At 35.6% G+C, this 13195-nt stretch overlaps 1 protein-coding gene across 1 annotated transcript in view; it reads left to right on the forward strand.

Moving 5' to 3' along the window:
- LOC310640398 (cilia- and flagella-associated protein 337-like) overlaps window positions 1-13195 on the forward strand; it is a gene marked incomplete at both ends in the record, with an annotated part of 40989 nt that overhangs the window by 13019 nt on the left and 14775 nt on the right. The window contains 7 exons of the mRNA XM_083362607.1: window positions 782-874; window positions 2905-2950; window positions 6285-6354; window positions 7130-7373; window positions 8218-8320; window positions 8401-8552; window positions 11506-11608. Of these exons, the coding sequence (XP_083218733.1) occupies window positions 782-874; window positions 2905-2950; window positions 6285-6354; window positions 7130-7373; window positions 8218-8320; window positions 8401-8552; window positions 11506-11608 (811 nt within the window). The remainder of the gene's footprint in view (window positions 1-781; window positions 875-2904; window positions 2951-6284; window positions 6355-7129; window positions 7374-8217; window positions 8321-8400; window positions 8553-11505; window positions 11609-13195) is intronic.

A 13195-nucleotide genomic window follows, 5' to 3' on the forward strand; every position in this document is an offset into this window, starting at 1 on the left:
CCCCCCAATATTTTTGGTGTTGGCAAAAGCCTAAACAAATCATGCATCATTTTCTAACTTCTCTTGAATGCAGAGAGCGGGAGTGGTGGTGTGGGGACACTAAGTTATAATTCATAGTTTAACTAAATGAAACAATAACTTTTATAATAGAAGTCTTCTATTTCCATTTAAGGAAATATCAGATAGTGTGCAATTTAGAATAAATGGATACACACAGTACTAAATCAAAATGAAACAAACCCTACAATGTCTTAGATTCATGTCTATTTAATCCCCCTTTAAAGCTGAATTCTGGAACTTTGGAAGAGGGTGGAATTAAATATCCACAGCATCCATAATTTTACAAAACTCATGTCATCTCTTACACTAAAACCTCTTACATTTTTCTCATAGCAGAATTGCTATGAGGAGCATGTGGAAAGAGACACAGCGCCAACAAAATTACAATATGCTTCAGCATGACATGAATGATTAATAATGTATTAATATCATGGCCTCTGATGCAAATACATAAATTGCATCATTTGCATGATTATATGACACAAATGTCAGAATATCATCCATCTGAACATAAATAGAACTGTACGCTATGTTCCAATTATGCTGTCACAAATATCTAGCAGCATTACAAAATTGGTTTCATTTCCAATCCATTTTGAAATTAACCCTAACTAATCCTTGTCTACAGCTAATATTTACCACTGTTTGTCTTACTTTTGGGGAAAGTATGTCTTTAAATTCTGTGATGTTAACATCTGATCATATTTTTAACTGGTGATAGGGATCGTGAACTTCAGTTCTATGAAAGCTCCAACTTTGAACCCTACCTTCAGATTAGTGGTTTGGAAGCCATACCTTTGAATCTAGATTACTGGTAAGCCAATATAGATCCCTATCACATACCATTTATCATCACATGATGATTCCATATTATTATATATGACACTAGATCTATTATTATGCTCTGCTTTGGCATTTGGTACTCTTATATAATTGTGGGATATATTTTTCTGCCTATGATTCTTTCTTTTGTTTTCCTTTTGCTTCAGAAGATGTTCTTGTAATTTTCCCATAATGTCCCAAAATGTTGCTTCATCAACTATTTGGGTGTATAGGAGGCTCCAAGAGTCATGAAGGTTGGGGAAAACAGATTTCCTGTGGCTGTGCTGGCATTCTGGCCACACTAACACTGGTGGAAATGATAGTTCAGTAGTATCCAGAGAGCCACAGGTTCTGCACTTATGAGATAAAGGTAAAGCATCATTATAGCATTAACTATCCTTTCATAATTAGGCTTCAGAAAATTATGGGAACCTGTAAGCATGAGAACCTTTATAACAGGTCAGGACCTTAGAGTGTTAAAACGCCAAAATTCCAAAAGTCCCATTCAAAATCTCTATGCATGATAATGCACATTTAGAAAATGATTCAGAGGATATCCTGTGAATTTTTCATAAGCACAACAGCTCCCTGCTGTTCATTAAACCAACCTATCCTTTCTTAGATTTCTTGCTCAAACTGAAGGGAAAAAAAGATGGTGGTTCCTTTAAGAATTGTTTTAATGAGGCAGTTCTTAAAGCATTTTTGATGCTTATACTGAAGCCTGAAGAAAAGTAGGTCACTTTAATAAGTAGCAGAGGTGGGTGCTAGTCTTTCATGGGGTTCAAAGTAATCCTTCTGAATCATTTTCAAAGCATGTTAGCCTTACTCTGTACTGAGGAGAAATAGAACTGTACAGCTTTGCCTCATTTTCATTCATCTCTGACTTTGTATGTTGGGCAGGAAGATTTGCAACCAAAGAATTTTGTTCAGATGAATGTAGTTCAGATGAAACTGATTACAATTTGTTTACAAATCTTCCTGATGTATGGATGTCATAGGCTTCAGAGCGCATATATGCATTCCAGGCTCCTCTCTATGCCTAGATGTTTTTAAGGGTTTGAAGAATGCAGTCTTGTTTAGATTTCATTTATACACTTGCAGGATTCAGATTTTCTTGAAAAATTGTATGCAATTTATTTATGAGGGTCAAGAAATTCTAACAAAATGAAATTCAATGGTGAAAAAAGTAAGGTTCTACATTTAGGCAGGAAAAATCAAATGCACAGGTATAGTATAGGTGGTACCTTGCTCAATAGGAGCAACTGTGAGAGGGATCTCGGAGTCCTAGTGGACAATCATTTCACTATGAGCCAGCAGTGTGCTGCAGCTGCCAAAAAAGCCAACACAGTGCTAGGCTGCATTAACAGAGGGATAGAATCAAGATCACGTGAAGTACTAATACCACTTTACAATGCCTTGGTAAGGCCACACCTGGAATACTGCATCCAGTTTTGGATACCACGATGTAAAAAAGATGCTAAGACTATAGAAAGAGTAGAAAGAGTACAGAGAAGAGCAACAAAGATGATTGGGGGACTGGAGGCTAAAACATATAGGGAACGGTTGCTGGAATTGAGTATGTGTAGTTTAACGAACAGGAGGGTGAGGGGTGACATGATAGCAGTGTTCCAATATCTCAGGGGCAGCCACAAAGAAGAGGGAGTCAAGCTATTCTCCAAAGCACCTGAAAGCAGGACAAGAAGCAACGGATGGAAACTAGTCAAGAAGAGAAGCAACCTAGAACTAAGGAGAAACTTCCTGACAGTTAGAACAATTAACCAGTGGAACAACCTGCCTCCAGAAGTGGTGAATGCTCCAACACTGGAAGCTTTTAAGAAGAGACTGGACAGCCGTTTGTATGAAATGGTATAGGGTTTCCTGCCTGAGCAGGGGGTTGGACTAGATGACCTCCACGGTCCCTTCCAAATTATTATTATTATTATTATTATTATTATTATTATTATTATTATTATTATTATTAATTATTATTATTATTAATTTACTCCTATACTTCATTTTCAGCTGCACAGATCATGATGAATCTATGATTCTTTATGGTGATGACCAGGTATTTATTCTAAAAACAATTGCTCAGAGAAAAGAAAACAAACAGAAGTATGATATTTGCTTCTAAAGGTATAATCGTAGAATTATATAGAGTGTGAAGGGAGAAGTTAGTTAGATCCGAATTGCTGCTCATTGCGTGAATCTAAATGAAAAAATCCTGAACAAATGGTTGTCTAGACTGTACTTAAATACATCCAAAGAATGGTAGCCCACCTTTGATAGGACGTTTTTTCTAAGATTCAGTTCTTCCTCTTCCTGTAATTTAAATATATTATTCTGCATTCTAAAAAAACAAACAAACAGGTTTTTATTTACTTCCATCCTTCCAGGTATTTGAAAAAGAGCATTATACAGTATCTCTGCTGAGTTGGGTTTTCTTTTTTCTCTTAAGGTCAAATATACCCAACTCTCTCAATCTCTTTTCATATAGTTTAATTTTTAATCCCATTTTTATTACCCTTTTCTGAACTCTGCTTCAAGTTCCCTGAAATGTGATACCCAGAACTGAGTACAGTATTCAAAGTGGAGGCCTGACCAAAACCAAAATATAGTGAAAAGATTATTTCTTGTGATTTGGAAATTATACTTCAGTTAATGCAACCATTAACTGAATAACCCACAAGTTATACAGGTAGTCCTTGAGTTATGACCATAATGATGCCTACCCATCATGGTCATATTGTGATGGTCAAGTGGGTCAGTCAAGTAGCCCAGAAGTCCCCAACCTTTTGGGCACCAGAGACTGGTTCCGTGGAGAGAGATTTTTCCGCAGATTGGAGGGGGCATGGTTTCTCATGCTGCCTGCATCCCACGGATGTGGCTTTGCTTGTTTGCACGCACTGGTTTCTGGCATGCCACGGACCAGTGCTGATCCACGAACCTGGGTTGGGGACCCCTGATGTAGCTAACCCAATTTGAAAATCCTTTTTACAGTGGTCATTAAGTGAGTTCTGCAGTCATTAAGTGAACTAATGGTTTGCTACAGATGCAGTTTTGTCAAAACCCAGAAGTTAATACTGGTTTTCAGCAAAATTGTCATAAAGCACTGTCATGTGACTGCCGGATGTTGCAAACAGCCATAAATGTGGCTCAGTTGCTGAGAGCCAGAAGTACAGTCATGTGATCATGGAGAGGGGGGGCAACCATTAGATGTCGGTTGTAAGCACTCCCCAGGTAGGTTCATTGGAATTTCAAATGGTCTCTACTCTAAGCAACCAGTCATAAGTTGAGTACTATCTGTATATTGAAAGTAGCATTCCCCCTTCTAATGTTCTGGCCACAAGTCGTTAAGAGTTTTAAAATCACCTTCAAAACTTAGAATAACAAAATGCCTCATATCCTAAGAATCCATAATCGTGACCTTTCAATTTGCTTTCAGCACCTGACCAGAATCTTATAACTTATAATTTTGTAATCTTATAAGATAACATGAATATCTTTGTATTTCCCTTTCTTTCCTTGCTTTGTTGTAGGGATGTGTTAATATCTTGCAGTTACATTCTGTGGGTGAGACCCTGAGGTAAGCACTTACAAAAGTACAAATATCAATTGTGGTAACATGACGCATTCAGTCAACAATTTGCAATTCCTGCCTGGTACAGATATGGCATCAGCTCTTTCGGATGACTAGTTTCATAATGCAGAAGAAGCATAAACCTGTTACACAGAAAGTTAGAAGTGCTGTCACCATTTTTATTTTAGGGTGACTGCTCACCCCATGTTGATCTCACTAACAAATATACTCTTTAACAGTCAGGCACATCTTCTGGTTGACTCCAATAGGAAGTGCATTATTCTTTTAGACAACAATCTAAAAACTGTAGAGATTGCATTTCTGTATGTAGTTATCAGGAAATGATTCCCATGCAATTGAATTGGACTTAGGGTTATATCGACTGCATTATTAATTTGGTAATCCAATAGATAGTTCCACAATGGAAAATTTTCCACCATTATTTCTAATTAATTTGCATTGGGTTGCTGGCAAAATTTTATTAAAATATATGGTACTTTAAATATTATACAGTATTCTGACAGTTACACATTCTATAATAGATACATGTTTACTTGTTTTTGTGCCTTCAAGTTGTTGTTTTTTACTCTTGGTGACTGCCTGGACTAGTCCCTTGGCAAGCTCTCCTCTCTCCTCTCTCTCTCTCTCTCTCTCTCTCTCTCTCTCTCTCTCTCTCTCTCTCTCTCTCTCTCTCTGCAGTAAAGGTTGTTGTTCTCGAGCCACATGTACATCCACTATGAAATTGTGCAATTTTTTTAACCAAAGTGTCACAGATATAAAAAAAATGAAGTAAACCACGGTTTACTTTAACCATGGTAAAGTATAATGAATGGATTTAGACATCACACAAACTACACCAAATAAACTACATTATAGTTTGTCGAAACATGCATTTTATCCCATTATCCATGTTCAAATGTTGTGCTAATTTTTAAACCATGTTCCAAAGAGTAAAATGGTTAAATTCACACTGTATACTAAGCCAATATCAACCAAACCATTCTGGGTTTAGCATGTTATTAATCTCTACCATTATCTATTTAAATAAAGAATTTTGATTTAAGAACTGAACTAATTTGTCAGTCCAACTTGGCAACTTTGGGGACTCAAAATTATAGTGCTCTGAGGCTCTTAATGTCTCAGATTATTAATTGGTTTGTAAGGAGCTCACAGTGTTATCCTGAATCTATGGCAAATTTGGATTTGCACATATTTGAGCGAAGTGTAATATCTTCGAATGTGAAATTAACATTCTCACTTTTCAACTTTCTAAACATTGGTCACATGTTTTCTTTGGAAATGATCACTTGAGTAATCAGACTGAATGAGTATTTTCCAAGGTTATAATTATCTTTTCTTGATGTGTTGCAGGACATGGAAGAAGCTGCCCAAAGTGGAAAGTCTCCCTAATATAAGGCTTGAGAGTGCTATACTGTCTCCAAATGTCACTTACATCCGTTGGAAAGTTCATGGAGATTGGGTGACTCAGGTAAAAAACAGAAGGGTTTTCCACCTTCTGATCTAAAGAGAACATGGGGTTCTATTCAGGTTTTTTTTGGTCTACATTCAAGTCGTGTTTAAGCTTCTTACAGCAATGCAAAAATAATTTTTTTTCCTGAAAGGCAGGAAGAGTTCATTGTTGAGAAACAGTTAAATTTTGACTCTAAGTCTCATGATCCTTTTGGAGAATTGATGAGTGTATTTTCCCAGGATTTTATAATGGTTAGACAGATATGTTCTTTTTCTGGGTGGGGGAGGAAATTAAAACATTCTCTTCTCACTAGTATATGGTTGAATAATATTCTTTTCTCTGTCTTTTTAGCTGAATTACTATGATTCTATTAAGGCAATAATTTCTGCATCAAGCCATGAGCCTACAGCCTTAGTAATAGGTAATTATATAATTCCTTATATTTTGTTTGTAAAGTCTCCCCTTAAAATTACTTCATGACTGGTTATACGCCATCAAGTTGGTGTTGTCTCTTAGTAACCATATAAATAGATTCTCTCCATAAAAATCTATCTATCCAAAAGATTTCTCCATAAAGATCTGATTCTTCAAGTCCTCCACCAAGTGCATCCATCATCACTGTAACCAAGTCAATACGAATTCCTGCTGTTCAGCTTCTTCTTCTTCTCTCCTTTCAGTTTCCCAGCATTAAAGCCTTCTCTAGAGATAGGGGTCTTTGAGTAATGGGTCCAAAATAGAATAATTTGAGCTTGCCTTTCATCATTCAAGGCCTTTATATAACACTTATGTGTAAGATGGAAACAGTGTAGATTAAGCTTTCATTCTTAGCTAGTAGATTGAGACATACTTCCAATATTCTTTGTTTAATTAATTTATTTGTATCCTGCCTTTATTTTTACAAATAACACAACAAACATATCCAACACACCTTCATCCTCCTATTTCCCCCCCCAACAACCCTGTGAGATGAGTTGGGCTAAGAGAGAGTGGCTGACCTGAGGTCACCCAGTTGGCTTTCACGTCTAAGGCAGGACTAGAACTCATGGTCTCCTGTTTTCCTAGCCTGGTGCCTTAACTACTAGATCAAATTAGCTCTCAGAATTCAAAGAAATCAGTGCATATTCACTCTGTATAAGAATATTGAAGCTTAAATTCTGTGTAGGAATCTTTTACTAAATTCTCATATCCTTGTACAGGTTGCATTGTGGGAGCTACCAATGTTGAGCAACAAATGAGAGAAATAAAAGAAAATAAGAAAGATTCAAAAATGAAGAAAGTACAGGAAATGCTAGGAACTCCTTCCCAGAGAGCTGAAGGGGATCAGATTATTTTTCGGATTCATAAAGGAGTCAAAACATTTGCAGTTAGTAAAAAGAACAATGCCATAGTAACTGGTGGAATGGATCGAATTATTCGAATATGGAATCCATACATGCCTGGGTAAGATATTGCAACTATTCTTCTACAGCTCTATTATAGTCCTTAACCAACTATTAGTTATTTTAAATGCGTAAGGTTTTATTTTTTATTTAGGATATGTATGCATGAATTAGTGTGATTTTTAAAGAAAAATGTAGAACAGATGAATTCCTAATTCACAGTTAGTTTAATACCTGTTTAAGAGATCCTTTCTATTGTTATGGAAGGAGCGGATAATATTTTTCTTGTCATTATCAAAGATATAAATAAATCTAAGGGTTTTTAATATTATTTATTCATTATTCTTTAGATTTTCATTAAATTTCTAAAAGAGCTCATGGCAAAATAGGATTTGTTGTAGGGAACAAATTCAGCTTTCCATTTTCACTCATGACACTCTCCTACTAAGAATTTCTTAGCTTTACTTTCCCCTTCCTTGACTATGAAGAATAGAAAGATATTCCACTATCATCCAACACTGATTTGTCTTTTGGGACCATTGAAATATAGCTGCCCCTTCATGAAATCTTAAAAAGTATTACCTTAAGGCAGCTTTCCTAGTAGTACATTTCACAGACCTCTTGGTCTTTGAAGAGGGATTGTTTTGTATTTTTCCAACCATCCCACAAAGTAATAATAGTTTTGCAAATATAATTCACAACTGAGTCAGGTGAAATTATTTTTGTTGTACATACTGGTACTTGTAAATCTATATTTATGGCCATGTTCTCCAGCTAGTTGACAGGAGTCAAGAATGGCTTGAAACACCAAATAAAAAAGCTATCATTATTACTGGCTCATTTTAATATATAGTTCACTATGTGTTTCAAATTAGTCAAGATTTAATGCTCTCACTGAATTTTAGAAGACCCACAGGCATGCTCAAAAGCCACATGGCCCCCATTTTCTATGTCTACGTATCTGAGGAGGATAAAATATTTTCCATATCAACAGACAACACAGTTAAGGTCTGTCTTTTTCATATTTCAAATTATATTTCCTTTATTCTAATTCTTGCTCTTTAGTATAACCCATTTTTTACTTGCAGATATGGGATATGGAGGATCAGACTTGCTTATTCACTGCTTGTTCAAAAAACAATGGAATTAAAGGAGAGATTACTACTTGCCACTATATATCAGGCATTCGATCACTCTGTGTTGCCACAGATACACTGGCCATTCTTCACCTAAGATTACGGTAAAATACAAAGCATCATAATCAGAGCTCATGATGTTTAGATAGACATCTAAGAGTTGCATTTATGGAAAACCCAAAATGTAAGAAATTGCTGAGAAAATTCCAGGATTTTGGAAATAGTCTGATTATTATGTTGGGGCTAGAATGTAGCAACAAGAGAATACTTGAAATATTGTGTCATTTATCAGGATTGCACTCTTAAGAAAAATATTTACAAGGATATAACATTTTGTAAAATCTAGATGAACATTTAATTTCAAAGAATTACCAACGTGATTTTTAGATTAGCTTGTTGGAATCTATTAATCAGTTTTTGCGGATTAATGCTAGGGAAAGTGTTAGTTCTCCCAATATACAAGTATTAACTGAAGTAGAAGTACTTTCCAATATTTATCAGCCTTCTAATGAACTATAAAGCACCTGCTGCCGGCATCAACTTCCCTTCGTCCAGTGCGCTCCCACAGAGAGGGCCTCCTCAGGGTGCCGTCGGTCAGAGAGTGTCGACTGGCGGCCCCCAGGGGGAGGGCGTTCTCTGTGGGCGCGCCAGACCTTTGGAACCGTTTACCGGTTGAGCTCCGGATGGCTCCTGACCTTCGCTCCTTCCGCCGTGACCTAAAAACTTATTTATTTGAACAAGCCGGCCTGGTCTGATGGGTTTGGGGTATTTTAATATTAATTTTATTAATTTTTACTGTAATTGGGCTACAATATGTAATTCTTTCTTAACTTTTGTATATTGTATTTTTATTGTATTTATTGCCCTGAGTCCTTCGGGAGGAGGGCGGTATAGAAATTAAATTATTATTATTATTATTATTATTATTATTATTATTATTATTATTATTATTATTATTATTATTATTATTATTATATAAAATCCTGAGACACAGGCATTTTCATTACTAGAGTATGTTATTATGGTGTTACTTTCTCTTTCGGGATGGGTAATCTCTAAATTTCCCGTATTGTATTGCAATGCTGAATCAGGCCTAGAGGAACTGACGTTTATAATCTTTAATTAACATATGTGCACATATTAAACTAATACATATCAGAAGAGTTAGGAACCACAGAGGAAAAGTGATGCCCAAATATAAGCAGGCACTTTTGGGGTACCAAATTGTTTATCTAATGAAGTGTTATGTTTAGATACAGAAGTGACATTAATTAAACCTGAAATACAGCTTTTAGTTCCTAATTTTTACTTCAAAAGCTTTGTTTAAACTTAAAAGATTTTATTTTCTTTATAATTTCAGATTCATTCAGAGAAAAACATAATTTCAATTCAATTCTACTGAATGAAGAATTAGCCTCAGTAAATGAAATTAAATTACAATAAGTGTGAAAGATTACACATACAAATATGTATTGTTATAGTCTTAAATCAAAATATAATCAAAATACAATTAGTAGAAATGAATAAAGCAAGTCAAAATTAAGACTTTAACAATATGATATAGTTCATCCAGGTTTGCTGAATGCTTGTGGGCCAAATAATAGTCAACAAGCTATATAAATGTTTATTTTAGGGTTCTATTTGTCAGTTTATGTCAGAATAAAACTTACGATGTAAGAGAATATGATCCCTCAACTTGCTGTCCTCTGTTTCACACAGGGATAAATTTGGGGAACTGTAATGTTATCCTATTTACTCTGTAAAATTGCCAGTGGAACTGAATTGAAAGGGGTACAGGTGAATGCCCAGTGGAATGAGTGGAATGAGTTAGTTTAGATAATCTGCAGGTGACCATCATTGTTTGAAAAAAATAAAATTAAATTTCTACATTTTCAATTCACTACTCTATAATACCTGTAGTTTTTAAAGGCCAGAAAATAATAATAAGAGTTCTGGAAAAAGTCAATGGATAGCACTTTTTTGTGATATTTTCCCAACTGAGTACATCTGTATGTATCAAAAGTGATTACTGAAAGCAACCCAGCAGCCTAGCCGAGCAAAGAGAATAGTGTGTTATCTAAAGATAAAGAATACTACATATTGAAAAAAGGGGGGCACAATGGCTTAGGGGTTAAGGATGCTGAGCTTGTAAACTGGAAAGATGACAGTCTGGGTTTGAGATCTGAGTGCCGTGCAACTCCTGTTCCTTGCTCCAGCTTCTGCCCACTTAACAGATCGAAAGCATGCAAATGCGAGTAGATTAATAGGTACCACTTCAGTGGGAAAATAATAGCATTCCATGTGCTTTGGCGTATAGACATGCTGACCATATGATTACTGAAATGTCTTGGGACAACGCTGGCTCCCTCAGCTAAGAAATGGAGATGAGCACCACCTCATTGAGTCAGGCACAACTGGATAGAGGAAACCTTTACGTTTTTACATATTGATTATAAAAATAATTTTACAATGGTTAGATGTTTTATTTATGTTTGGTTCCTGAAATTTAAAAAAACCCCAACCCTAATTATCTATGTGATTTGATAATTCTTAAATATAGGAAAGTTTTAAGTGTCCTATTTTCATCTGAGGTTTTAGAAGAGTGATACAGAAGGCATGTATCTATTATCTTGTCACTAAGATTGAAGAATAATGAACAGAACAGATCAGATCGGAACGGAACAGAACAGAACAGAATAGAATTCTTTATTGGCCAAGTGTGTTTGGACACACAAGGATTTTGTTTTTGGTGCATATGCTCTCACCTACAACTTTATTTAGAGATACTAAATTCAATAAAACATACTTAAGATTAGTATATTAATAAATTTGTTTGGACAGTTATTCAGAAAAAGGATGATTAAAAATTAGGCTTTGGAAGATAGATTTTTGAATAGTTGGACTGCTCCTGATTTGTACAGGTTTGATGTACTGAACTGGTAGCGTTTCCCTTTAATTATAGAATAGTGCCTTTATTTTGCTATTTAAGCATTAGCATCAAGACAAATAAAATTTTAATTTATTTATTTGATTTTCTTGTTGTTGTCTCTAAAGTAGATCAGCTCCAGATCGTTATGTAGTAACTTCCCATAAAAAACCAGTTTTGTGCTGCAAATTCAACAAAGTATTCAGACATGTTGTGAGCTGCTCTGAAGATTCTGTAAGTGAAATAATCATAAAATTCTCTTCAGTTTTGACCAAGTTATATAATCAATATATTTACAATCCTCAGAATTCTGAGTTTCTTTGTTTTAAATATGAAGTGAGTTGTGATTCAAGATTGAGCCTTCTCAAAATGAATTCCTTGCCAAAAGGCTTGGTAAAAATGGTTTTTAAAAATATTTCATATATTAACGGAGAATGCAGTTATCTCTAGTTACTCTTCAGGATCAGAAGCAAATGCTTTTAAATAAGTACTTAAATCGAAACAAAATCTCATTAATCTGCTTCTCATTCATCTGCTGGAGCCTGGCGCTGATCCTGGTGCTTCCGCTGAGCCCTGATAGCCCTGCAGCTCCAGCCATCTGCCACCGGTTCAGCTCATTCCCCTCCCTCACTACCATTTTTCTAGGATGGTCCCGTACCACCTGCCAGGTGCCAATGTACCACAGGTGGTACCCGTACCACTGGTTGAAAAGCCCTGGAATAGGCAGCATGTTGAAGTCTGCTTTTATTAAATTTGCAGAGGTTGAGAAACACTGCTTCAAATACACTCTATGTTATTATGAAATGGCCTCCCACAAAACAAGACTTCCTGTGTATTTGTTTTAGATTGCAGTTTTATAGCCAATAATATATCTTTCTTCATTTTCTTCCCCTCCTCCTCCTCCTCCTCCTTCATGGTCAAGAAGGCTTACTCTCAGATAAGCTGGATACATTAGTCTACTGCTTAAAACCAAGCAATTTAAAAACAATTCCTAAGGAGGAATTTTCTAACAGTGAGAACAATTAACCTTGGCTAGCCTTCAGAAGTTGTGGGTGCTTTTCAAAAGAGATTGGATAGCCATTTGTCTGAAATGGTATAGAGTCTCCTGCTCAAGCAGGAGTTGGAATAGAAATTTCCAGGATCCCTTCTAAGTTCTATTATTCTATGTTCAATATTTTATAGTGCAAACTTCTGCCTATCTACTCTTATTGAAGTCAATAAAACTTAATCATCAATAAATTAGCCTCAAATCATAGTCTCAACAAACTTGTTACTTTATTAAATTTATTTGCCTCCCATCTCGCTGCAAGGCAACTCTGGTTACCAATATGTTTTTAAAACTGTTCTGTACACTTTAATTTCTGAACCAAGTTTCTATACTGTCTGTTACATCTCTTTGGCTACATTCTAAAACAGAAAGAAAACAAGTAAGTTGTGTTGTAAATGAAGGAGAGGAATGCCTGGCAAAATCAAGGGATGAAATGGCCATGAACTTAATACTTATAAACACAAGATGCTGAAGCAAAGAAAGATAATGTTACTTTAGAAAAGCATAGCTGTGTTATGTGCATAAGGTCTCAATTTCAATATCTACCATCTCCTGGCTAGGAAATAAGACTTCTCTGGAACTCTGGAGAGTCACTGATATTAACCATACTGGCTTAATAGACCATCAATAATGTGACTTGTATAAGGCAACTATACATGTTTTTACATACATTTGGTTGTTGCCAAAGAAAAAGGATCTGTTTGCTGGAGCTATGTGGGCTTCAAACATAATTCAGAAGAAAATAAGGTGTAAGCAGAAGTATCCTGTCCCTC

Source organism: Vipera ursinii (assembly GCF_947247035.1).
Source record: "Vipera ursinii genome assembly, chromosome: 4".
In the NCBI taxonomy this organism is placed as follows: domain Eukaryota; kingdom Metazoa; phylum Chordata; class Lepidosauria; order Squamata; family Viperidae; genus Vipera; species Vipera ursinii.